General features: G+C 46.6%; 1 protein-coding gene across 1 annotated transcript in view; it reads right to left on the reverse strand.

Moving 5' to 3' along the window:
* Positions 1-313: 313 nt before the first annotated feature.
* MAN2B1 (mannosidase alpha class 2B member 1) overlaps positions 314-24,403 on the reverse strand; it is a 38,991-nt gene continuing 14,901 nt past the window's right edge. The window contains exons 9-24 of the mRNA XM_056848005.1: positions 24,139-24,259; positions 23,861-23,939; positions 21,421-21,530; positions 19,859-19,966; positions 19,063-19,179; positions 18,261-18,479; positions 17,425-17,522; positions 17,094-17,211; positions 15,342-15,460; positions 15,173-15,274; positions 14,092-14,179; positions 10,863-10,943; positions 9,331-9,567; positions 8,513-8,662; positions 6,488-6,590; positions 314-423 (exon numbers count right to left, since the gene is read on the reverse strand). Of these exons, the coding sequence (XP_056703983.1) occupies positions 314-423; positions 6,488-6,590; positions 8,513-8,662; positions 9,331-9,567; positions 10,863-10,943; positions 14,092-14,179; positions 15,173-15,274; positions 15,342-15,460; positions 17,094-17,211; positions 17,425-17,522; positions 18,261-18,479; positions 19,063-19,179; positions 19,859-19,966; positions 21,421-21,530; positions 23,861-23,939; positions 24,139-24,259 (1,960 nt within the window). The remainder of the gene's footprint in view (positions 424-6,487; positions 6,591-8,512; positions 8,663-9,330; positions 9,568-10,862; positions 10,944-14,091; positions 14,180-15,172; positions 15,275-15,341; positions 15,461-17,093; positions 17,212-17,424; positions 17,523-18,260; positions 18,480-19,062; positions 19,180-19,858; positions 19,967-21,420; positions 21,531-23,860; positions 23,940-24,138; positions 24,260-24,403) is intronic.

Consider the following 24,403-nt stretch of genomic DNA (forward strand, 5'->3'; position numbering starts at 1 on the left):
TTCAGTAGCCCAAGAATACATTCATTCACGTCGCAGCCTTTTAGGGGAGAAGTAAAACAGAACCTTCTGTGATCCTTTTTCCATTCACCAACAGGGAGAAGGGGGGGGGAATCCTAACACAAACTCCAAGAAGGGCTTTAAGCAGCCCAAAAGAATCCTCTCTCTGCAAGAGATGACAATATTTGGCCTAGAGAACTGGAGACATTTGCTCCAGCGTGACAGGACCCCTTCCCGGAGACTTCCCATGTCCTTCCGCTGCTTGAGGTTATGGTTGACTCCCAACTGGACGGAATCAGAGGGAGAGTATTCATTTTCACAAGTCGAACACTTGCTGTATTTGAGCCAGGAAGGTCCGAATCTCCATGGGCTGCAGCATGATCCGTGTTGGATCCAGCCAGCGGCCTGACCGGTGACTCGCTACACCTGTAGGCAAAAGGAGAGTGAGGTTAGTCATACTGGAAGACAGATCCTCGTAATAAGTCTCAGATTGGGAGGGAACAAAGACTTAAACAACCTTGGTGGGTTAGTTGCAATTGCCCTCAACGTACCTTATGGATTCATAGCTCTCCTCCCTTAGAATTGGCCTCCATCAATTAATGGTAAGAGTATAAGTTTTGACAGGTAACAGGGTAGGAAGGATCCCCCCCCATACACACAGACGTGCACACTGGAGCTCTTGGAGAACCGATTTAGAAGAACAAGAAGAGTTGGTTTGGATATGCCGGCTTTCTCTATCACTTAAGGAAGAATCAAACCGGCTTACAATCACCTTCCCTTCCCCTCGAACCCAGTTCTCCAGATTAGAGTCCACCGCTCCAAATCACCGCTCTTAACCACTACACCACGCTGGCTGATTTAGGTGAATCAGTGGTTTGCTTCTACATAAGGTAGTCCTATATTCCCATGAAGGAAGACTGGGTATATGAAACTGCTCATGTAATATCATTAGCCCTCCCAAGAGAGGGGTGGTGCCTTTAAGGATACTCCAGCTAGCTGAAGCCAGTCGCCTGCCCTCCGTTATGGCTCTTTTGGAAAGCTGCAGCAAGCAAAGTCTTGGGGAAAATACTCTTGATACTTTTTTCTTTTAATTCTGTGAATGTTGGCAATTGACGTCTAGGGACGAGCAAGCCCCATCACCACCCTGTAATTCTCTTATCTTGCGTAAAGACCCACAACGTTATTGTCAGACACCTGAGGAGCGCTACAATACTTGGTTGTGCTCCCACTCGACAGAGCACAACCGGTTTTATAGTCTGTGCCTGGTGACCGTGACTGCAAAGTGATGCTTCTTGGTCGCATGAAGCTGCCTTATACTGAACCAGACCATTGGTTTATCAAGGTCAGTACTGTCTACTCAGACTGGCAGCGGCTCTCCAGGGTCACAGGCCGAGGTCTTTCATGTCACCTACGACTTGGTCCTTTGAACTGGAGGTGCCGGGAATTGAACCTGGGACCTTCTGCATGCAAACCAGAGGCTCTGCCACTGAGCCGCAGGCCCTCCTATTGTATCTGCGCAAGCAGAGCTCTCTAAATAGTGCCAGGGCTGTCAATGTAGATGGCTAGAGAGAACGAATAGCCCTCTAGAGATTAGCAAATTGAAAATGACCCGACATTATGAAGATAAAAATCACTTGTATCTGCTCCCGCAAGCCACATTAAGGGTTTACTTAACTTTGTTTTAACTAGTAGTGTCAGCAGATATAGGCGAGGCTGGTTGGCAGTTTGAAGGCCGCTAACTGATAAGCTATAACAGGCGAAGGTTACGTTATTTATAATAATAATAATTTATTGCAGTCATAGACCAGTAAATATAATATTGCATGGCTATGCTACAAATCCAAAATCTCAAACCTTACATTTAAAAACCGTAACTAGACAAATAAAAAACAGATAAAATGCTATTTCAGTATAAAACTTGGAGCAGAGTTTCTATAGTTATTAAATTTCCTTATCCTTTCCATCAGCCCTTTTCTTGCTCCGGGCAGTTACGTTTTACTTCATTTAGGATCACTTCTCCCTTTGATGCTGTGTCGTAAGCCATCCTTGTGTTGTAAGTACAGGATGGCTTACAACACAGTTAAAACTAAGCAGCTGACACACTACGGATCTCAGTTTGTGCTAAATTCTTTTGTGAGTGGTAGGATTAATACCTCTTCGCAAACCAGGGAAGTGTCTGCTAGACTGAAGCGCCAGACCCGTCTGCTGCGTCACAGTTCCAGGCTCCCTTTTATTTTTTAAATTTTTTTTGGGAGCATACCGGTTTTCTAGGTGTCAAACCAAACTCGCTTAGATGCTCCAGTCATAAATCTTCATTGAGAACTGGGCAAGGACCTTAGCTTTACTCGCAGAGATATTTAACGCAGACCAACAAATCCTCTCAGTTGCTGTCATCTAGAATCAAGAAACTGATTAAAGACTTGATACATGAGGACCAAGCAGGCTTTGTTCCAGGAAGACAAATAAAGGACAATGTTAGAGTGCTTTTAGATGCTTTGGAGTACTATGAACAGAACATTCAACATAAAGCAGCTTTCGTCTTCCTAGATGCAGAAAAGGCTTTTGATATGGTTTCTTGGGATTATATGAAAAAAACTTTGGAAGTGATGAACTTTGGAGAAAAATTCAGACGAGGTATAGAGGCTATATATACTAAACAGCAAGCGAAAATATTGGTTAATGAATCAATGTCAGGAGAATGTAACATACAGAAAGGGACGAGACAAGGATGCCCACTTTCTTCTTTACTTTTTATTTCGGTGTTGGAGTCCCTATGCTGTAGGATTCGTGAAGCAAAAGACTTAAAAGGATTAAAAATAAATGAACAGGAGTATAAACTGAGGGCATTTGCTGATGACCTGTTATTGATTCTAGATGATCCCAATCAATCTGCGATTAACTTGAAAGAGATATTGGACTCTTACGGTAAAGTTTTGGGATTTAAAATAAAGAGAAAACACAAATGATTTTTAAGAATGTTTCTGGTTCAGAACAGCAGAATTTTATTGCAATGACAAATTGGCAGAAAGCGACTAAAGTGGAATATTTGGGAATTTGGATTTCTATAAAAAATGCGGATATGCTTACTAATAATTATATTAAACTGTGGGAAGAAATAAAGAAAGATATGTTGATTTGGACGAACAAGAATTTATCCCTGTTAGGTCGCATTTCTACAATACAAATGAATGTATTACCAAGATTACTATTCTTGTTTCAGAATCTTCCTATTATATCTCAAGTAAAGTATTTCAATACCTGGAAAAAAGACTTAATGAATTTTATTTGGCAAGGCAAGAAACCAAGGATTGCATACAAATATCTGACAGATGCAAAAGAAAGAGGTGGATTAGCACTTCCTAACTTTAAACTACACGCTGAAGCGGCTGCTCTTGTATGGTTGAAGGATTGGATGGATTTAAAAAATACTCGTTTACTGGATTTGGAGGGCTATGAAAATAGAAGTGGATGGCATGGTTACTTGTGGTATAATAAAATTAAAACTCACGCATCATTTCAGCAACACTTGGTTAAATCATCCCTTTATAGGATATGGACCAGATATAAACATTTATTAGAAGTAAAAACCCCGCTATGGATTTCATCACAAGAAATGTTAACTTTACACCTACTAAGAGTTGCTCAATTCGTAACTTACCAGGATCTTTTGAAATGGGAAGGTACAAAATGTTCACTTAAGGAATATGAAGAAGTTAAGGATCTTTTATCTTGGTTCCAGTATCATCAAATAAACTCGGTTTTCTTACAAGATTTGAAAACAGGATTTTCTAAGACTAAACTTTACAAAAACTTTTACTGGACACAAACGATCATCTTATATCCAAGATGTATAAATTACTGCTATAACTTTATTGTGAACAAGAACGAATAAAACCTACCATGATTAGTTGGGCGCAAATGTTGGGACATGATATAATGTTACAAAAATGGGAAAGGCTATGGACAAAATATTTGAAATGTATATCTTCGCAATTACTAAGAGAAAATGTATACAAAATGATGTATAAATGGTATTTAACACCAAAGAAATTAGCAAAATCATCTCCCTCAATGTCACCTAACTGTTGGAAATGTAACAAAGAAGTAGGATCTTTTCATCATATTTGGTGGACTTGTGAAAAAGCTAAGAAATTTTGGGAGATGATACACAATGAAATAAGGACGATTTTACAACAAAATATTTCTAAAACTCCTGAAATGATGCTATTAAGTATGATACCAGACACTATTTTCACTCATCGAACTTTTTTGATATATACCACCACAGCTGCTTGAGTGATATATGCAGCTAAATGGAAGATTGATGAGATACCGACGAAAAAAGACTGGATTAATAAGATGCTAGAATTGACAGAGATGGCGAAACTTACAGCTTTGATAAATCAGACTGATAACGTACAATTTTGGGGGGAATGGGAGGCGTGGAGAATTTACTGTGAAAATCAATTCGTAATGGGTTCATTTAAAGGATATTCTTTGATTTAATCTCATATATATTTTGTACTATGGTTATATGAAGGTATTCAATTTATACATTTTTACCAAGATAAGATACCTATATATTAATTAAATAATATAAGGATTAACTCTGTTAGCAAAAGTATGTACAATTTATTTTTAGATAGAAGGGAGTGAAGGGGAAGTCATTTTAAGTTTAATCACTATGATTAATAGTTTGATATTATTTGTATAAATTTTAAGTAATAGATGATGATTTCTATGTTGATATTTTAAATGAAGAATAAAAAATTTATATAAAAAAAATGCTCTCAGTTGCTCATGGCGTTTAGGGGGCTGCTGGCACAGCCTTGGAAGGGATCTTTTTCTTGATGGGAGTGGTGTCAGAAAGTAGCAGTGGAGGACAGCTTTAAAATCTATCCAATGTGTTATTACACTGTTTCGTTTTGCCCTTTTTTTTAAGCATCCACATGTAGTTGATGGAAGAGACGGTTGATGACTTTGGAGTCTAGTGTTATTGAGCAGCGATGATACACCGCTTCTTGAAAACTTGACTGCGAGTATGGGCCGAACGTTAACAAAACTGAAGATTATTTATTTGATTACATTTTTACCCCGCACTTCCCAGCCAGAAGGCTCACAAAACTACCACTTCCCGGCTCACAAAACTACCACAAATAATAAAAACAGGATAAAAGCATTAAAACAACAGTTAAAACAGCCCAACACAATCTAATTAATAAGGACAAAAATGTCCAATGGTGCCAAAAAACGAACATCCGGCTGCAGCCGGGTAAGCAGATGGACAAGCCCAAAGGTGGTAGAAAAAAAAGGGGTGAAATTAGCAGTGGGAATGGGGAGGGCTAGGGAGGACAGCATTTACAGTAGCTGACCCTGCGGAATTTTTTGAGATCCCGCAGGGCCCTGATCTCACTGGGGGGACTATTCCACCAGGCGGGGGGCCAGGGCACAGAAAGCCCTGTCCTAGGCCAGCCGGATAATCTGAACGAGCCTAACCCAAGAGGCAGTGGCTCATGTCTTCCAAAAGGGATTACCGCTTCTCCACTAAATGAAGTGGGGCAGTCTGTGAGTACATCCTGATCCTGCACTGCTGCTTGATTCTCAGGTGTCGACGGTAGCCTTTTGCAAGTCTTACATGCTTTAGTCATCTCAGGTTTTTTTAACAAAATTTATGTCCCGCCTTTCTGCCCTCACAATTCAAAGGGCTGGTGGTGCCCTTTGAAGCCTTGAATGACAAGGCCTGAGCACCCACCTCCTTGAGGATGCACCTCTCTGTGCCCTTTAAATATGCCAGAGAAGCTCCGACCAGTGCTCTCCTCTATTATAGATGTGGCATCTAGGAGGGCATCTAGGAATGACATCTAAGACTGCCCTCCTGGAGCACCTGCTCTTATCTGTTGATTTTCTGAAAACATGGCTTTTCCAGTAGCTGATAGGCTAATGATAAATTACAGATGTGGTTGGCTAGATATTTAACTTCTTTTTTGGTGCCGTCAAGACACAGCTGACTTATGGCGACCCCAAGGCAAGAGACATTCAGAGAAGGTTTGCCTCTGTGTCATGCCCCTGGTGTTCCTTGGAGGTTGCCCATCCAAATATTAACCAGTGCCGACCCTGCTTAGCTGCTGAGATCTAATGAGATCAGGCTAGCCCAGGTGCTATCCAGGTCTGGGCAAACATTTAACTAAGTTCTCAGAAAAAGTAGATCATGGAGAAGGCTGACTTCCTCAGAATCCTCAGCACCCTTACAGCCACTGTACCCACGGTTCTTTAGGAAAATATCATGTGACATTGTAGTAAGACTATGGCCAAAGATTTCAGCTAGACTAGTCATCTGTGGGGGGGTAGAACCAGCTGGAGTTCAGAGATGAACTGTAGGATAATTCCTGCCCATTGGTCATCTTCCTCTTATACCAGTGGAGACTGCTGTCATGGACAGATCGGATGGCTCTAGGGTGCAAGCCCTAGTCCTGGATGGATGGAGACGTACCTGCGTCTGACTGCCAGATTAGCCTTCTCATGTCCTCTTGCTTCTGGTTAGCAGCCAAATTCATCTCCTGTATGGTGATGATGTTGAAGGAGGAGAACAAGTTCTGGCATGCGGGAGGGGGAAATAGTGTTATTTGCTCAGGCTTGGATGCTACTGGAAAGTGACTTTCCCCCCCACCGCATTGTGCTGCTTCTGTGTACCTCCCAGGTTTCCCTGTCTTTCCTGCAATCTCTCCTATCTGCTTTGTCGTCATGCTTTTGGAAAGGTCGCAGTGATGCTGGGGTGACACCCAGCTCGATGGCTAAATCTGGATCTCCCCCTTTGGTGCCATCTTCCCTGCCCCAGTCCCCTGCCACCACAAGAGGGCGTTTTGGGTGTGGTTTTTAATCAGCAATTCACATAGAGTTTCCATGTTACCGGAGATGTATTATCGCATTGCTAGAACCTATCAACTGCTGACATTTTTTAAAAAGCCCCTGGTGGCCGGGAATGGTTGCCATGAAGGAATGGGGCAAGGAAAATGCAGTGAAATCTGCCGTGTGGAAGCCCCGTTGCTAGTGCAGGGTGTTAGCAGCAGCAACACAGAAACCACACAAGCTTCCCCCCATATGGAATTCTGTTAACCAAAGCTTTCTCTCTGCTAAAATTTCTTTAACCACATCATTTTTTAAAAAAAATAAAAGACATGTAATACTTTATTAAAGGTAAAGGTCCCCTGTGCAAGCACCTGGTCACCGACCCATGGGGTGACGTCACATCCCGACATTTACTAGGCAGACTTTGTTTTTACGGGGTGGTTTGCCACTGCCTTCCCCAGTCGTCTAAACTTTACTCCCAGTAAGCTGGGTACTCATTTTACCAACCTTGGAAGGATGGAAGGCTGAGTCAACCTTGAGCCAGCTACCTGAAACCGACTTCCGTCGGTATCGAACTCAGGTCAAGAGCAGAGCTTGGACTGCAGTACTGCAGCTTACCACTCTGTGCCACGGGGCTCCAATATTTTATTAGAACCAATCAAAACGGTTCTCCAGAACTTAAACCACAACATCCAGACTTATTAGAATTCCGGGGACTTCAGACACTTGCTCACTCTGATGTTGGCTTGGCTGGTGCTAACAAAAGGCACTGAATGGCTTTTGACCTTGGATTTTGCTTTGGACCAACATGGCTATGTGTAACCTTGGTCTGCCTTTTTAGGTTTCCTAACTCTTTCATGTTTTTTTCAAGATATAGCCCCCTCCCGGTTGGATGCATTTGTTCAACTGCGGCATTAACTAGCCCCATCAAGAGCTAATATTATCTCCTCATATTTTGATTATTACTCTTAGGAGAGCAGCTTTCACTGAGCAAGTGTAGCAGCAAAGACACAGTGACGTAAGCCAGGAACTCTCTAGTTCAAGCCTTATCACAGCAACAGTATACTGAAAAAAGCCTTAGGCAAGTCACCCTCTCTCAGCCCCTGTCCATCATCTATATAGCTGCACAATACAGAAGACCCTAGTCTGCAAAACACCAACCTATCTCATAGGGCTATTGTGTGGATTCAGAACAGAGCGCTCGGCAAAAAGCACTACATGAAATAGCCAAGTATTATGATCTATTAATATTTTCTATAGAGAAGAAGAGTTGGTTTTTATATGCTGACTTTCTCTACCACTTAAGGAAGAATCAAATTGGCTTACAATCACCTTCCCTTCCCCACAACAGACACCCTGTGAGGTACAGTAGGTGGGGCTGAGAGAGTGTGACTAACCTAAGGTCACCCAGCTGGCTTCGTATGTAGGAATGGGGAATCAAATCCAGTTCACCAGATTAGCCTCGGCCACTCATGTGGAGAGGTGGGGAATCAAACCTGGTTCCCCAGAACAGAGGCCACCACTCCAAACCACCGCTCCACGCTGGCTCTCAAAAAAGAACTTCTCAGTGTTGATTCCTTGACCTTGTTCTGATCTATAAACTCAATAAAATAGTTATCACTCACCACCGTCCCTCTTTGGCAAATACTGGAAAAAGTGAGGGGCCTACCATCAAGTTAATGGTGACTGGCAGGGAGCCATTGATGCTCTCCCCTCGCTCAAACTGGTGCTCCAGGCGGATCAGGACGGAGTCCGGCCCCCACTGAGCCAGTGTGAGCAAATGGATATTTGCAGGGAGGGCCTGGCGCAGAGCAGAGAACTGGAAACAGGCACACAGAGAAGGAGAATCAAGGTGTCATGACAAAGATGAACAAGAAAGGCTGGTTCACTATCCTCAGTTCACCTATAAACAATGCTCTGACAAACAGCTCACAATGGCTTATAACATTTTTAAAAAATCAATCAATTCCACAAAAATAATCAGAATAGGAATGCATGGAAAATACAACCTCCTTTTAAAAATTACAATTCCTCAAAAAGAACCATTTCCTTTCAGGAGGACCTTTGTGGCACTTTCTAAAAGGCTCTCAGTTACAGCCGAAGCGCAACAACTCAGTTGGGATATACTCATCACAGAGAGGGATGCACTGCCCAAGGTAGGCTGGGCCCAGGACAAATCTGAACACACGAAGCTGCCTTATACAGATTCAGACCTCTGGCCCATCTAGTCTGGTCTGGTCTATGCTGACTGGACTGTGGCTCGCCACCAAGGTATCACATAGAGAAAGGACTTTACCAAACCCAGGGTACCCGCAATCTTTTAACTGAGCTCAACATAGGACCTTCTGCATAGGCCTCAGCGCCAAGCTGTATATCCCACCCCCCTCCCCAATATAAGACATTATTGGCCAAACACGCCACACTGAACGGGGTCCAGAAGCTTTCTTTTACTAGAGAACTCTGCTGCCTTCCTTACTCTCCCCTCACCTGCTTGAGGCTGCGCTGGCCGAGCTGGTACGGAGGTCCCCCACCAGGCGCTAGCACTAGCTGAGGGGCCATGAACTCCTGCTGGGCCAGCAGCCGGTGTTGCTCAGCGGAGGACTCGGCCGTGTCCAAGAGGATGAGGTGGCGGCCCCGGACCACGAGCCCATCATGGTAAATGCCAGGTTCCAGCAGAGGCTCCCCTACACCCCGGTTGTCATCGTACAGTAGCCGCCGATGTACCTGGAGGAAAGCAGAGAAGGGAAAGAAATGATGAACACATGAAGCTACCTTGGTTCCATCAAAGGCAGCACTGTCTACTCAAACCGGCAGTGGATCTCCAGGGTCTCAGGCAGGAGTCTTTCACATTACCTACCTGCCTAGTCCCTTTAACTGGAGATGCCGGGGATTGAGCCTGGGAATTTCTGCACGCCAAGCAGATGCTCTACCACTGAGCCACGGCCCCTCCATTATCGTCAGGACAGTTCTTACAGTGCCTGGTGCTGTGAGATGGATAAGCCTCTAGGGCAGGGATGTCGAACTCAATCGTTACAAGGTCCGGATATGACATTAATGTCACTTGGTCGGGCCAGGCCTCGCCAGCCCAGATCCAGAGCGGGAGGGGGGGGCTGCCTCGGCTGGCTCGCGGGCCGGATAAGAGCTCTCAAGGGGTTGGATCTGGCCCATGAGCCTTATGTTTGACACCCCTGCTCTGGGTGTCAAGAGTACAAGCCGATTCCTGGGACAGAGAAATGCTGAGTCTTCCTGTGCCAACCCTCAAGAATTTTGCTCTTCCTCTTGACTGGCGTAGGGGCATTTGCAGCAGTGGCGGCTCACCACTACGCAGCCACCTTCACCTGCTTCACGGGGGCTTTCCTTCTTCCTCCTAAACATATTTTAGCACAGGAATGCAGCTCTTGGAAATGCAATAGAGCAGGGGTCCCCAGTGTGGCGTCTGTGGGCATCATGGCACCCACGGATGCCTTTCCTGGTACACCACCATATGTTTTTAGAAAGTAGGTTGGGCTTCTGCCCAGCAGGGTTTCTGAATGGCTGTACAGATTACAAACAGCACTGCCAACGTGGCGTAGTGTTTCAGAGCAGTGGCTTGGAGCGGTGGACTCTGATCTGGAGAACTGGACTTGATTCCCCACTCCTACACATGAAGCCAGCTGGGTGACCTTGGGCTAGTCACAGCTCTCTTAGTGCTCTCTCAGCCCCACCCACCTCACAGATGTCTGTTGTGGGGAGGGGAAGGGAAGGTGATTGTAAGCCGGTTTGATTCTTCCTTGAGTGGTAGAGAAAGTCGGCATATAAAAACCAAATTTTTCTTCTTCAGCAGCAGCAACCGTCACACAAGTACTAATTTATTCTCACACTCCTTTTCCCCAGTGTATTTTTCCAAATTACTCCTCTTGTTCCCTGCACATGGGCTTTCTTTGTGTGTGTGGTTCTGCCTCCCACGGTGGCTATTTTGTGACTGGCTCCACCTCCCCCAGTGTGCCCTTCCTTCCGCCCAGAAGGATCGCTGCGCTCACCATGAGTTCAAGAGAGCCGTCGGCTGTGCTGCTGCCTCCCTGCGAACGGTCCGTCAGTACTGTTAGCTGGACCTTCTGGTCCTGGAGAGGACAAAGAGAAAAAAGCACAAGCCTCAAGTTGCATGCGTGTATACAAAGATGACTCGTACTTGGTAGGCGCTGCAGAATTACAGGTCAGGTTAAAGGTAAAGGTCCCCTGTGCAAGCACCGGGCCATTCCTGACCCATGGGGTGACATCACATCCTGACGTTTACTAGGCAGACTTTGTTTTACGGGGTGGTTTGCCGTTGCCTTCCCCAGTCATCTTCCCTTTACCCCCATTTTACCAACCTCGGAAGGATGGAAGGCTGAGTCAACCTTCAGCCGGCTACCTGAAACCAACTTCCGTCGGGATCGAACTCAGGTCGTGAGCAGAACTTGGACTGCAGCACTGCAGCTTACCACTCTGCACCACGGGGTTACCACTGCAATTACACTCCAGCCCTACCAGAATGCATCTGCAGCCTGCATTGCCCTAACCCACCCTGGATGGAAAGCTGCACCGGTCTCATACTTTTCCTTTGGCTGCAGTATTACAAGTCAGGCTACCGCTGCCAATTCTCCAGCCCTACCGGAACGCGTCTGTAGCCGGATTTCATCCATTGCCCTAACCTACCTTGAAGAGAAGGCTGCAACGGTCTCATACCTTTCCCCAAAGATGCTTTACAGCTGCCCTCCTTGAGCAAGAGTCTGCAGCTACTGTCTTAAATGTTTTTTTAGATTAATTGATTTATTTAAACCTCTATTTACTAAAGAAATCACCTCAAGCTTGCACGCTCTATATAAAAGAAATTTTTGGTTTAACCGCGAGTGTAGACTACTCAAACGAGCAATAACCAGGAAACAGAGAATTCAGAAGGAACAACACTATTTCAGTATTGAAGGAATTGTTAACTATTAAAAAGAACTACAAGGACTTGGTAAACTGGAGGAAAAAAGAGGTCCTATATAAAAATTGGAGGAGCTTGATTACAGCTATAAACAACAATGATAATTCAACCTTCTGGCGGACTGTGAATTCTTTAAGTAATGGCTATGTCAGAGTCCCTGCATGTATCCCGTCTTCAGTCTGGGTAGCTTACTTCAAGAGCCTCTTCTCCTACTCTGTGGAAAACCAGGGTCTTATACCTGTAGCACCTTCTATTTTGCTGAATTCCTGGCCAGATGTGTCTCCTAAGGACATTAAACCGCTCATTGATCGCCTACGCTCAGGCAAAGCCCCAGGTCCTGATCTAATTCCCTACGAACTTTTTAAAGTCAACAGCGAATGGTGGGCCAACATTCTTGCTCCTGTATTCACACAAATTAATGCATCAGGAGCTATTCCAAAATCTTGGAGACATACCATTATCGTCCCAATCTTTAAAAAAGGTCAGCGCTCTGACCCAAGCTGTTATCGTCCAATCAGCCTTTTGTCTTGCTTAGGCAAATTGTATTCCTCCTACTTATTAAAGAGGCTGTTGGACTGGGGTGAGAGTAATGACATCCTTGGCTGGGAACAGATTGGCTTCAGAAGGGGTTGGTCTATCATGGACCACTGTTTAGTGCTCTCCCATCTAGCCGAGAAATATTCCTCCCCCCGAAATGGCACCCTTTATGCGGGTTTTATGGATCTTAAGGGAGCTTTTGATACCATCCCGAGGGAGAGGCTATGGTTGAAACTATCACATTCTACTATGGATAGGAGGTTACTATGGCTTATCCAGCAATTTCATACTGACCTCACAGCTCAGGTTCGCTGTGGCAACCAAGGAGAACTAACCGAGCCTTTTGAACTGGCCAAGGGAGTTAGACAAGGTTGCCTCCTTGCTCCTCTCTTGTTTAATCTATACCTGAATGATATGGCAACCAATTTCTGAGTTTTGCCACCCCCCAATGCTTGCAAGCCATTCCACCCCGATTCTACTCTATGCTGACGATGCAGTTCTCCTGTCTCGCACAAGAATTGGTTTGAAAAGATCTTTGCAAACTTTTTCTGAGTACTGCTCTAGGGAAGGTCTTAAAATAAACCATCATAAATCTAAGATCATGATCTTCACTAAGAGGAGAAAAATGCCTCTTTTTCGCTGGGTATTAGATGGCTTTGAGGTTGACCAAGTCAAGGAGTTTGTTTACCTTGGCATTCTGTTTTCCCATAACCTAAATTGGAATGCCCATCAAAAAGCAGTGTCCAACAAAATTAAACCTGGGGTTGGTGCTATTGTCAATTTTTTTCACACCAAAGGTGGCAAATATATTCCAGGGGCTATTCAGGTTTTTAACCTGAAAATTACCCCAATTATCCTCTTTGGTGTTGCCATCTGGATTACAGCCATCAATGAATCTATAGATCGTCCACTGCTTCAGTTCTTACGAAAACTCCTAAATGCCCCTCGATGTGTTGCTGGCGTTACTCTTCGTTCCGAGTTTGGCCAAATGTCACTTGAAGCTAGGGTGTGGTTGGCCGCCTTTAAACTCCACCTTAAACTGTGCTTTAGCACTGAGGGGTTCCTAGCTTCTCTGAAGCATGACCCTTTCAAATCCTCATGGCAAAAAATCTTAGATGAGAAACTGGCGTTGCTGGGCTTCTCGCAGGATATGTTATCAGATCTTGGGAAAACTGAAGCTTTTGCCAAAATTAAAAAGCGCATTAAAGAACTCGATTATAACAGCACTACTTTTCGTGCTCGTCGCGTCTGTTCATCCCAGTTCTTCGGAATACCCCCTCCACGTGGTCTGCCTGTCTATACATATTATCTGACAACTCCTCGTCTCTGTAGAGCTTTTTGCTTGGCTAGATTGAATGCTAATCCTTCCATGGTAATGAAGGGCAGAATTCTGAATATACCATACTCAGACAGGATCTGCCCTTGCTCTTCTGGCTCTATTGACACATTAGCCCATGCTCTTTTGGAATGCCGCTTTTACGAGGAACTTTGATCGCACTATATTTTCCCCCTTTTAATATACAAATCCAATGCCTCTGTGACTGACATAATGCCTTTTTTACTAAGCAACAGGGACCCCAAGGCTATATTGTCAGTGGCAAGATTTGTTTCAGTCCTTATATCCCTCCAACACTAGATATATGCTGCTCAAGATCAATTGATCAAGGAGCTTCTAAGGGATAAAAGGAAAGATGCTTTACAGGTGGGAAGGTGGAGTCTCCCAAGAGCAGCCAAGCTTATCAGCAATCAGAAGGCACTATTACCTTGATGTAGATGCGGCTGTTCACAGGGTAGTAGTTGCCAGCCACTGGCTCAGTCTGGCTCAGGTTCCACGTGGCCCTGTAATCCCGCCTACCGAGGGGAAGCAAATGGAAGAAGAGGAGCGTCTTAGCTTCTTGCCTGTCTGGATCTGCTTTAGTGGTTAGAGTCTCAGGCTGGGGATAGCCTCCGTTTGCCCTGAGTCTCACTGGTTGTTCTTAGGCCAGTCGCTCACAACGATCCCATGAGGTGGGTTAGGACAAAGTGTGTGTGTGTGGTGGGGGGAGGTGTTCATATTTGCCACCCGTAGCTGCAACAACAGCCAGCTAGAGTTTGGGCAATCCACTGTGACGAGAATACATGCAGTGAAAAAAGACTGAGGGAGAGGAAATTGACCCCCCACAAAGCAGTAAAGATAAACATGGAGTACTCTTAAAGAGCTGACATATTCTCTTAGTAATTCTTACTTTGTACCTGGCAAGACAAAATTATACGAGGAAAAGCTGAGGAAGTTGGGAATGTTCAGTCTGGAGAAGAGGAGGTTGAGTGGGGGGGACATGATTGCTCTCTTTAAGTATTTGAAGGGCTGTCACTTAGAGGAGGGCAGGGAGCTGTTCCTGTTGGCAGCAGAGGACAGGACTCGCAATAATGGGTTTCAATTGCGGGTGGAAAGGTACCAGCTGGATAATAAGAATTATTTGTTTTTACAGTCAGAGTTGTTTGACAGTGGAATCAGCTACCTAGGGAGGTGGTGAGCAGTCACTGGCAGTCTTCAAGCAGAGGCTGGACAAGCACTTGTCAGGAATGCTCTAGGCTGATCCTGCCTTGAGCAGGGGGTTGGACTAGATGGCCTGTATGGCCCCTTCCAACTCTATGATTCGGGACAGGGAATAAGGCTAGTGGAAAATGACTTTAAGGCCCCTCAAACTTGGGGCAGAGTGTGATCTACCTATTTCACCATTCATCCTTTTAACTCCTGCACTATCCCCCCACTCTCCTGGGCTGGGCACAGAAATCTCCTTGTCCACCTACAAAAGGCCACTCCCAAGCCACAAGGTCTCACTCAACTGCACCCGTTGCCCGTACCTTCTCTCCAGAATCTCACGCCCGTTGGAGTCTGTGTAGAAACGCCTGTCTGTCTGCAGGTTTGTATCAAAGCGACTGATGATCTCCTTGCCGAGGCCGTCTCTGTGGCAGAAACAGCGGTCAGAGTCGTGCTCTGGCATGGGCCCTCGCTCCAGCTGCCGATGCTCACCTGATTGGGATGGGTCCTACGGTCCACTCGAGCTCGAGATACGGTTGTCCAGCATAGAGCCGTACCACTTGGGAGCACCAGCTGGAGAAGTTCTGGTACACCTCCTGTACCACTTGGGTCTGCCGAGTAAAACCATATACAAATATTATTCTTGCTTGGCAACAAGAGGGAGTGTTCCCCCTGCACCAACAGAAGCGGTACCAAGAGATGAACCTATTAAAGGGAGACTGTAGCAACTGCCCCTAGAGATACAAGACCCATTCGCAAAATGCTACAAGGGCAGTCTACAGTCATACCCAATGCACGAGAAACTTTAGAAGAGGAGGAGGAAGAGGAAGAGAAGGAGGAGAAGAAGAGTTGGTTTTTATATGCCAACTTTCTCTACCACTTAAAGAAGAATCAAACTGGCTTACAATCACCTTCCCCTCCCCACAACAGACACCCTGTGAGGTAGGTAGGGCTGAGAGCCCAAGGTCACCCAGCTGGCTTCATGTGTAGGAGTGGGGAAACCAACCCAGTTCATCAGATTAGAGTCTGCCGCTCATGTGGAGGAGTGGGGAATCAAACCCAGTTCTCCAGATCAGAGTCCACCACTCCAAACCACCACTCTTAACCACTACACCATGCTGGCTCTCAGGAATGGAACCAGGAGTGTTGTAATAATTATCCAGTTTTTCCACTCCAAGGAGGAATACACCTTCCTCACTCATTTCAAGAGCCGCCTCAGGAATGCTAGTGAGAAACAAAACCTATCTTCGCCTCCATATTCTGGTGACCACAACTGTGCTACCACAGAACTTCTCATAGAGATTGTATTTATACTTTCCCCCCCTGTAGCACTGCTGCCACTACAACCTCTAGTTGCAGGTAGTAAAACACTAGCCCTGCTACTTACATAGACACCTGAAGCTGCCTCATGCTGGGACTGACCATTGGTCTACCAAGGTCAGCACGGGGACCTTGATAGGGGAGGGGCTGTGGCTCAGTGATAGAGCATCTGCTTGGCATGCAGAAGGTCCCAGGTTCAATACCCGGCATCTCCAGTTCAAGGGACTAGGCAAGTAAGGTGATGTGAAAGATATTTGCCTGAGACCCTGGAGAGCCGCTGCCGGTCTGAGTAGACAATACTGACTTTGATGGACCAAAGGTCTGATTCAGCATAAGGCAGCTTCATGTGTGTTCATGTGTACTCTAACTGGCAGTGCGTTTCAAAGGCCTTGGACATCATGTGACCTACCATCTGTTCCTTTCAACTGGAGATGTCAGGGACTGAAATTGGGATCTTTATGCAAATCACCTTCCCCCAGGTATGCCAATCCAATTCTGAGACAACGGCATTGGATCCCACTTGGTTTCCAGGCCCAATTCAAAGAGCTGGTTTTCATAGTTAAAGCCCTAAGTGCTCAAGGGCCACCAGCTCCCATGAGCCTGCCCCACACTCTTGGGCCTCTGACAGATGTACTATTATTCTCTTGCCAAAAGTGTGGGCAGGTGGTTACATGGGAGAGAGCATTCTCGGTGGCAGCATGGAGCCTTTAGGATTCTCTTTCCAGGAAGGCTCACTTTGCGCCGTCTCGTTGATTAACAGTCTGAAATCCAGAAGCCATTTTGTTGTAGAGGGCATTTTTTGGGGGAGGGAGTCAATTCATATTTAGTTGCGCCAGGACACATGGTTTCCTAGGTAACCCTGCTGCTCAAGCCAAGCCCTCAAATCAGGATTAGCACTGCTGCAGGAACCCCTGCTTTTCTTACCTTCACCTGGTAAAAGCGGACTCCCTTGGTAATGGGGAAAGGTTCAGAATTGTTGGGACGGAAGATGTAGGCCCCAGATGCCTGCTCATTCTCATCATTTCCAGTACTGGAATTGTACCTACAAGAAGTGGGTCAATAGGCAGAAATGGTCATGACGCCGAGTCTCCAACAACCCAAATGAAAAGGGAAGAGAGTCCGGCCGTCCTTCGCGTCCCCCTGCCAGGAGTACACACGAGCGCCATTTAGAGTCACGAGCAGAGAGACACCCCCCCACTGGACTTCAGACGCGTCTTCATTCTCAAGGCAGAAGGAACTGAGTCTCCCGACTCACCAAAAGAAGTTTTGAGAAACTGGCAGCGATATGCTCTTGTCCAGGTTCTGAATCTCCTTCAGAAGGCCAGTTTTGGGGTCAAACAGGACCCGCAGATGCTGGAGAAGGGGGACAAGAGAAGAAAGAAAGAGAAGGAAATATTACTGGAGCATGCCCAGTAGGGGAGGAGACCAAGGAAAAAGGGGATTAGGGGAAGAGAAAAAAATTAAACCAGGGAACACTGCTTTCAGAAACAGAATCCTATACTATTTTTAAATTACTCATGTCATCCTACGCCGTTACTCCTTTGGTGGTTGTGGGAGTTCCAGGAATCTTTCCTCAAGACGGCACTTGTGGAAATCTCACCTCCCTGCTGCTGAAATTATAATACTTTAATCCTGGGCAAAACAAATATAATCCCCCCAAGCAAGTAAAGCAATTGCAATTGGGAGACCTGTCATGGGCACCTACTGGTTTTTATATGCCGACTTTCTCTACTACTTTAGGAAGAATCAAACCGGTTTACAATCACCTTCCCTTCCCCTCCCCACAACAGACACCCTGTGAGGTAGGTGAGGCTGAGAGAGCTCTAAAGAGCTGTGACTAGCCCAAGGTCGCCCAGCTGGCTACATGTGGAGGAGTGGGGAAATTAATCCGGTTCTCCAGAGCAGTGTCCACCACTCCAAGCCACTGATCTTAACCACTACGCCATGCCACAGACACAGAGATTTTCAAGAACTCTTGAGGTACAGCAACAGAAAGAAATCCAGGCATGTTGACTGGCCTTCTACCTCATGGGAAAAGTCCAGGAAGTTGACCAGGAAGCCCAGAGTGGAGGCATTCTAGTCAGCCCATACCTCATTCTGGATTCCCCAAGAGAGACTCTGCTTTCCAGGCTGGGCTTGATCATGCAATCTCTTCAGCAGCTTGGAGTGCGCTGGGTTCCTGCCAGGAAGTCTGGAGATGGCGTAAGAACTATAGCCCAGAGGTGGAGCAGATGCCTGGAATACCAGCTCATACATGGCATCGCCTCGATCATGCCGCACACCACGGGTGAAGCTCGATACAGGGATGACCTGGCAACGGGCAGGAGATTGGTTCCACTCATTATCCTGCTTAGCGAACAGCCCAAAAGGGGTGTCCTCCTTTCAAAAGCAAATACCAAGTACCTCAGCACAATTCCATGAACATTTTTCTCCTGCCCATCAGGTCTAAAACCACAAGGAGGCCTTCAGAGGCCTGGACCCCTTAAGACACTCCAGGCACTTCTGAGTTCTCATTTGAAAAAGTAATTACTTAATCATGGAGATATAAATGTGTAGGAGGCAGCGTTTTACCTAACTGGCCTTCAGGAACGAAACGGGCCCTACCCTTCCAGTGTCTTGGCCAACAAGATCAAAACCACAAGGGTGACTGGCAAGCATTTAATTTGCATTAAAGTTAAAGAACTTCTGCTGTTTAGGGATTGGGTTTGGTTTTTTGCTGTTCTTCATGGGACTTCTTCTTTCCACCCTCAACCACCAGCAAAGACTTCAGCCCTCTCACCACAAAATTTCTGGTTTGCCCCCAGTGTTGTAGCAAACCATGCTCGCTTCGATTCTGCGTGCTGCGTAAAACATCGTCAGCTCTACAAGGAACTGGGGTTGCGCCGCTTCCTACCTCGTTCAGAACAGCCTGACCATCAGGCGCTGTCACTGAGTAATGGCTTCCGTTCACCGGCAGTCGGATGTTCTGACTCACTTGGCGTGGCAGCGGGTTGTAGACAATCACCTCAAACTGCAAGGGCAAAAAGCAGCATGGCAGTCCAGGGCAGGCATAAATTTATTTATTTGTTTGTTTGTTTCATTTATAGCCCGCCCTCCCCAGCCAAGGCCAGGCTCAGGGAGGGTAACAATATTAAAGCAACATAACAATAAAACAATAAAAGACATTAAAACTCTAAAATTATTCTCAAATAAAGTGACATGAAAGGGGGGCAGTCAGGGAGCTGGGGGAAGGAGTGCTCGGGATGGGGGGGATGAAGGGGGGTTCCATGCGCGCACTGGAGTGAGGCACTGGTGGCCCCAGGGGCAGAGAGAAATGCGCTGGGCAAGACACATGGCAGCCGCCTCTAAAGAAAGAGAGGGAGAGCAGCAGCCAGTATGAGCTAAGGGTGGGCAGGTGGCATGTGCACCAGCCGGGCAGCGGGTGGGCAGCTGTGCCTGTGCTGCAGCACAGTGGCTCTCCTTCTCCCCATGCCCACGCTGGTGCCCTCCCTCTCCTTGTGCCCGGGGCAAGTGCCCCCACCAGACCTTCCCAAGATCCGGCCCTGACAAGAGGCCCGCTGGACTCCTGGAGCTAGTTAGAGAACTCCAAAGCGCAATCCTTGGTTCTTACAGCCCAACTGGGAGACTTACAGATCCAGAGGAGGGGCCTCAACTGAATGAGGGATCAGGCAGTAACACAGCCCACTCACCGTATGGGCCGCTTCAGTCAGTGGGCAGATGCTGATGTTGAGGTACGTGCAAAACATGAAGTTCTCCTTGCTGCCGCCAATACTGGCCAGGGCATTGGTGACCACAACCTGCAAAGAGAAAAGGGTCCCAATGACAGCATTCTCTCCCTGCCTCTGAGTTATCTAGCGATACAAAAGCATTGCAAGAGGAACCTATTCTTTAACCTATTCTTTATTTTATTGCATTTATAGCCCACCTGTAATTCAAGGCAGCGTACTTGGGATTCCGGACACTGATGAGAACTAGAACAGCTGAGGTGGGGAGGGGCTGTGGCTTAGTTTGTAGACCCTGGAGAGCTGCTGCCGGTCTGAGTAGACGTTACTGATTTTGATGGACCCAGGGTCTGATTCAGTATAAGGCAGCTTCAGGTGTTCATGTGTTACAGAATTCTTTCCAGAACAGCTGAGGTTCAGAAAGGTCACACTTCTTCCATGTAATCTAAAAACCCTCTAAAGACAACCATCAGGCCGCTGTACAGAGCAAGGCAGGAGCTCTACAGAACTTCTCTTGGTGTCAGAGCCAACCATAAATATCCCACCACTGTAGAGAAAATTTTCAATCTTCAGGCACCCCGCAGGCATAGTGGGATCTTAGAGGCAGCCACGATGAAGGGTTCGAGGTAGGAAGACCACAAGCTTCTAGCCTGCGCCGCCCAGGTCCACACGCACTATGGAGAATCAAACCATCTCCTCAGCCAGAGGCAAATTCCAATCTTAGGTCTCCAGTGTGCAGGTTCTACTATTCCCATGGGTCCTACAATCCTATCCTTTCATCTTTTTCCAACACTGGGCAGAGCACTAATGAGCTTCAGAGCAAGAAAGATCTAGGGAGAGCAGCTACAATCATCACTCTCTCAATATTTAAGTTCTTGACCATTTACTAAATGCTGCATATTAGACCTTGCATTGCATTTGAGTTCAAGGTGTTTTTTTTTAACATTATGCCTTACCTAGCATGCAATATGGAGGAGGGTGGGGGAGATCCAACCAATCTCTAAGTAGCCCTCCACCAGCCTAAAGAGCCTTCCAGATGAAGAGAGGCTGTGGCTCAGTGGCAGAGCATCTGCTTGGCACGCAGAAGGTCCCAGGTTCAATCCCCGGCATCTCCAGTTAAAGGGACTAGGCAAGTAGGTGATGTGAAAGACCTCTGCCTGAGACCCTGGAGAGCCACTGGTGGTCTGAGTAGACAATACTGACTATGATAGACCGAGGGTCTGATTCAGTAGAAGGCAGCTTTATGTGTCCAAGAGGCAATTATAACGGAGACAGGCTCCTTTCTTTGGAGGAAGGCTTCAAACATGAGCCAAAATGAAAGGTAGGATATAAATACTCTATCAATCACATAAGTAAATCAATAAAATTTACTAGTGGAGTGGTAGGACAGGGGTAAGATTCACCTCATTATTTCAGATCTTACAAAATGTAAAGGAGGTGCCAGAACAGCGACCCTCCTTTTTCCTTTCACACGTGCAACTGAGTGAATGCTGGTGCCCCCCTCTCCCCCAGCTGGTTCAGGCACATACCTGGCAGGCTTCCCAACCACCCGACAGCTGTTTGGCATAATCGTTCGTCACATGCTGCTTTGCGGTGCCGCTCACTGCATCGTGGTGCTGAGCAACTCCCATGGCCTTGCCTGCAAGAAGATGTCACATAGCATCAGGGTGGGATCCCTCGGGCTTGCGCACAGGGGCAGCAGGGATGCGCAGAGGGAAGTCTACCGCTCAGTGATACAACATGAACAAAACACTCACTCCTAAGTATCAGAAATCCTAGTGCTGAGAAATTAGTATTTTTGTTAAAAGACACACTGATGGGTTTGTTTCTTATAGGACCTCCCTGTATGCTCTGGCGGCAAAGAAAATAAGGTCCAATATGGTTGCTAAGAGAGCTGATTCTTCGAGTTTATTTTAATGGTTGCTAGGTCCCATTGGCTGATTGGGACACCACGGCAATTTTTAGTTATTTCTCTGTATGCATCGATTTAGCAAAGTTGTATTATGTATATTTACTATCAATCCAGCATTTTGTTAACCTTGTATTTCCTATTATTAAGTATCTGGGGTATTGTTGACATGTTTGTAATGGCCTTTGGCTAAATGCAAATAAACTATTCATTCATTAAGTATCAGAAGTACTCAATCTGAACAAAATGGTTTCTGATGGCCAGGAGCAGGAAGGTGCCTTCCAAATCTGACAGTTTCCGTGCAGTCAGTTTCACAGGCAGCAGCAGGAGAAGCCAAGGGAAAGACAGTCAGCTCTGCATGCAATGGGGATTTGGGAACAGGACTGTGTGGAATTGGCACATCTGTGCTCAGCATTTGCACTTTCCACCAAATAATGTATTATCCCAGTGGCCTTGGGAAGGCTTTCCAACTCTGGGCAAGAGCTGAGCTGTTCTGTCACCTCCCATGGTTTAGCCTACAAGGAAAAAAAAAATATTGGGGATGCCACAAAGCACCCAGATGGGATCCCCTGGGGCTCCCACAGGAGCATGTTTGTAGTGAAAATACAGCAGAGACCACTGTTTGCTCCTCCAACAAGCAGCTGGCCTGTTTTGAAGACCTGTGAGGAGAAGCAAACCGAGCCATGGCTCCCCCTCAGTGGCCAACAGCACACCTGCCTGGTAGAGGACGGAGGCAAAGGCTTTGCTTGCTCACGCCAGCAGGATGGGTGGAGGAATAGAGGCACAGATGGTCTTGACTCCCTCACCCTCCACAACAGGCTGGCAGGCAGGCAGGCAGAGCAGCAGAGATGGGAGGGGAGGGAGAAGCAGAGCCAAAAGGCCAGGATTTCACCCACCTGGCAATAAGCAGTTCATCTGCCCTATATCTATACTCAGTCATCTCTCACCAGGAGGACTGTGGGAGGGAGGGCAAGAACAAGGGGAAGCCACACACATCCCACCACAAGACACCATGGTATGATGAAGGGTCAGGTTGTCTCTCCATGAAAGAGAGCTAACAACTCAGGATCTGTGGTCTCTCATTATTCGTAGTGTCAGGCAAAAATACAACTGAAGAGTGACATCTCTTGATATAAATCACCCACCGAAGTCACTATTAGCCAGGGGTGCGGGGTGGGGGGAAAGCAAGCAATATCTGCCACCTACTTATAAAGAAAGATGTGGTGGTGGTGGTAGTGGATTTTCGCCTAACACCAGAGTGTCACGGGAGCTAATCAGAAGTAACTGGGAAATAAAATGTTGAAGGAACCAAAGCACAGCAACGTAAAGCAAGGGGAGAGGAGAATTCAGCTCCTCTCAACCACATGATCCATTTTCCTTTCTGCCTGAAATTTGGAAGAGAAGATCTAGTGCTGGGGTGTCAAACTCAATTTACAAGGGCAGGATATGACATAAATGGCATTTGGTCGGGCCGGGCCATGCCTCGCCAGCCCAGATTGAGAATTGGGGGCTGGGGCTGCCTCGACTGGTTCATGGGCCAGATGAAAGCTCTCAAGGGGTTGAATCCAGCCGCTGGCCTTCTGTCTGACACCCCTGATCTATTGGGTGAGGGATACAGACCCTGAGGATTTCATCCCAACTGTTTGGGGGGGGAGCGGATTGTGTTAAATAAACTTGTTATCTGTTAAAACACCAATTGGAATTATTTCTTAGTATGAGAGCTGTAATTCTAATATTAAAGAATCCAACTCAAAAGTGTTCAGCATGACCCACTTCCACAGTATACCTCTTGGCACACCCTTAACAGACAGTGGCCACCACTGGCCCCGATACGGAGACTACGACCCTGGAACTGTTCCCTCACGGTGCTCTCTAGCAGGACCGCTCTCTGGTCCACCTCCCTCAATCCAAGCACAAATCAGACCAGATAGTGACTGATATCGTTTGCAGGCTGTCACAGAAGCTGCTACTAGGGCTCTCGTCCTAATATCAACACGAAGTCAGGGTGAAATCTATTCTCTCCCACCCCACCCCAAAAACCCTCTCAGGATCTCACATACGCAGCTCAAAACTGCTGGAATTGCCATAAGGCCCCACGTTCGCTCGGGTGCCAGCCAACACCTCTAGCTGGTTGCACACCTGAAAAAAAGGAAAAGCAGTGTCAGAATGTGACATTCTTGCCTGTCAGGTACTGGATGAGATCGAAGGGACACAGCAGAAACAGGGATTGAACCTAAGGAGTCAGTGATCAAGGCTGGGCCAGACCTTGGGAAAGCTGGGCCTCTGTCCTTTTCCCAGCCCGGGGAAGGAGAACAACAAAAGAGTGTGCACGCAAAACCTGCAGGAAGTTGTTGCTGAGCCGCTCATAGCGTTTCAAAGCCGGCCGGCTGGTGAAGTATCCTGTCCAGAAGTGGTGGGGGCCATCAGCATACGGAAAGAAGTCGTCGTATTTCACAGACCTGTCCAATGTAGAGTTCCATCAGCCAGATTCTCCTCAGACAAGAGGGACGCCCCCTGCAGCGCCATCTCTCTGCAGGTGGCATGTCACCAGCCCCTGCCATGCAGATTAATCTCCAGTGCTGGTGAGCAGCCAAGGAGAGGGG

The sequence above is a fragment of the Euleptes europaea genome, chromosome 1 (genome assembly GCF_029931775.1).
Source record: "Euleptes europaea isolate rEulEur1 chromosome 1, rEulEur1.hap1, whole genome shotgun sequence".
Taxonomy (NCBI): domain Eukaryota; kingdom Metazoa; phylum Chordata; class Lepidosauria; order Squamata; family Sphaerodactylidae; genus Euleptes; species Euleptes europaea.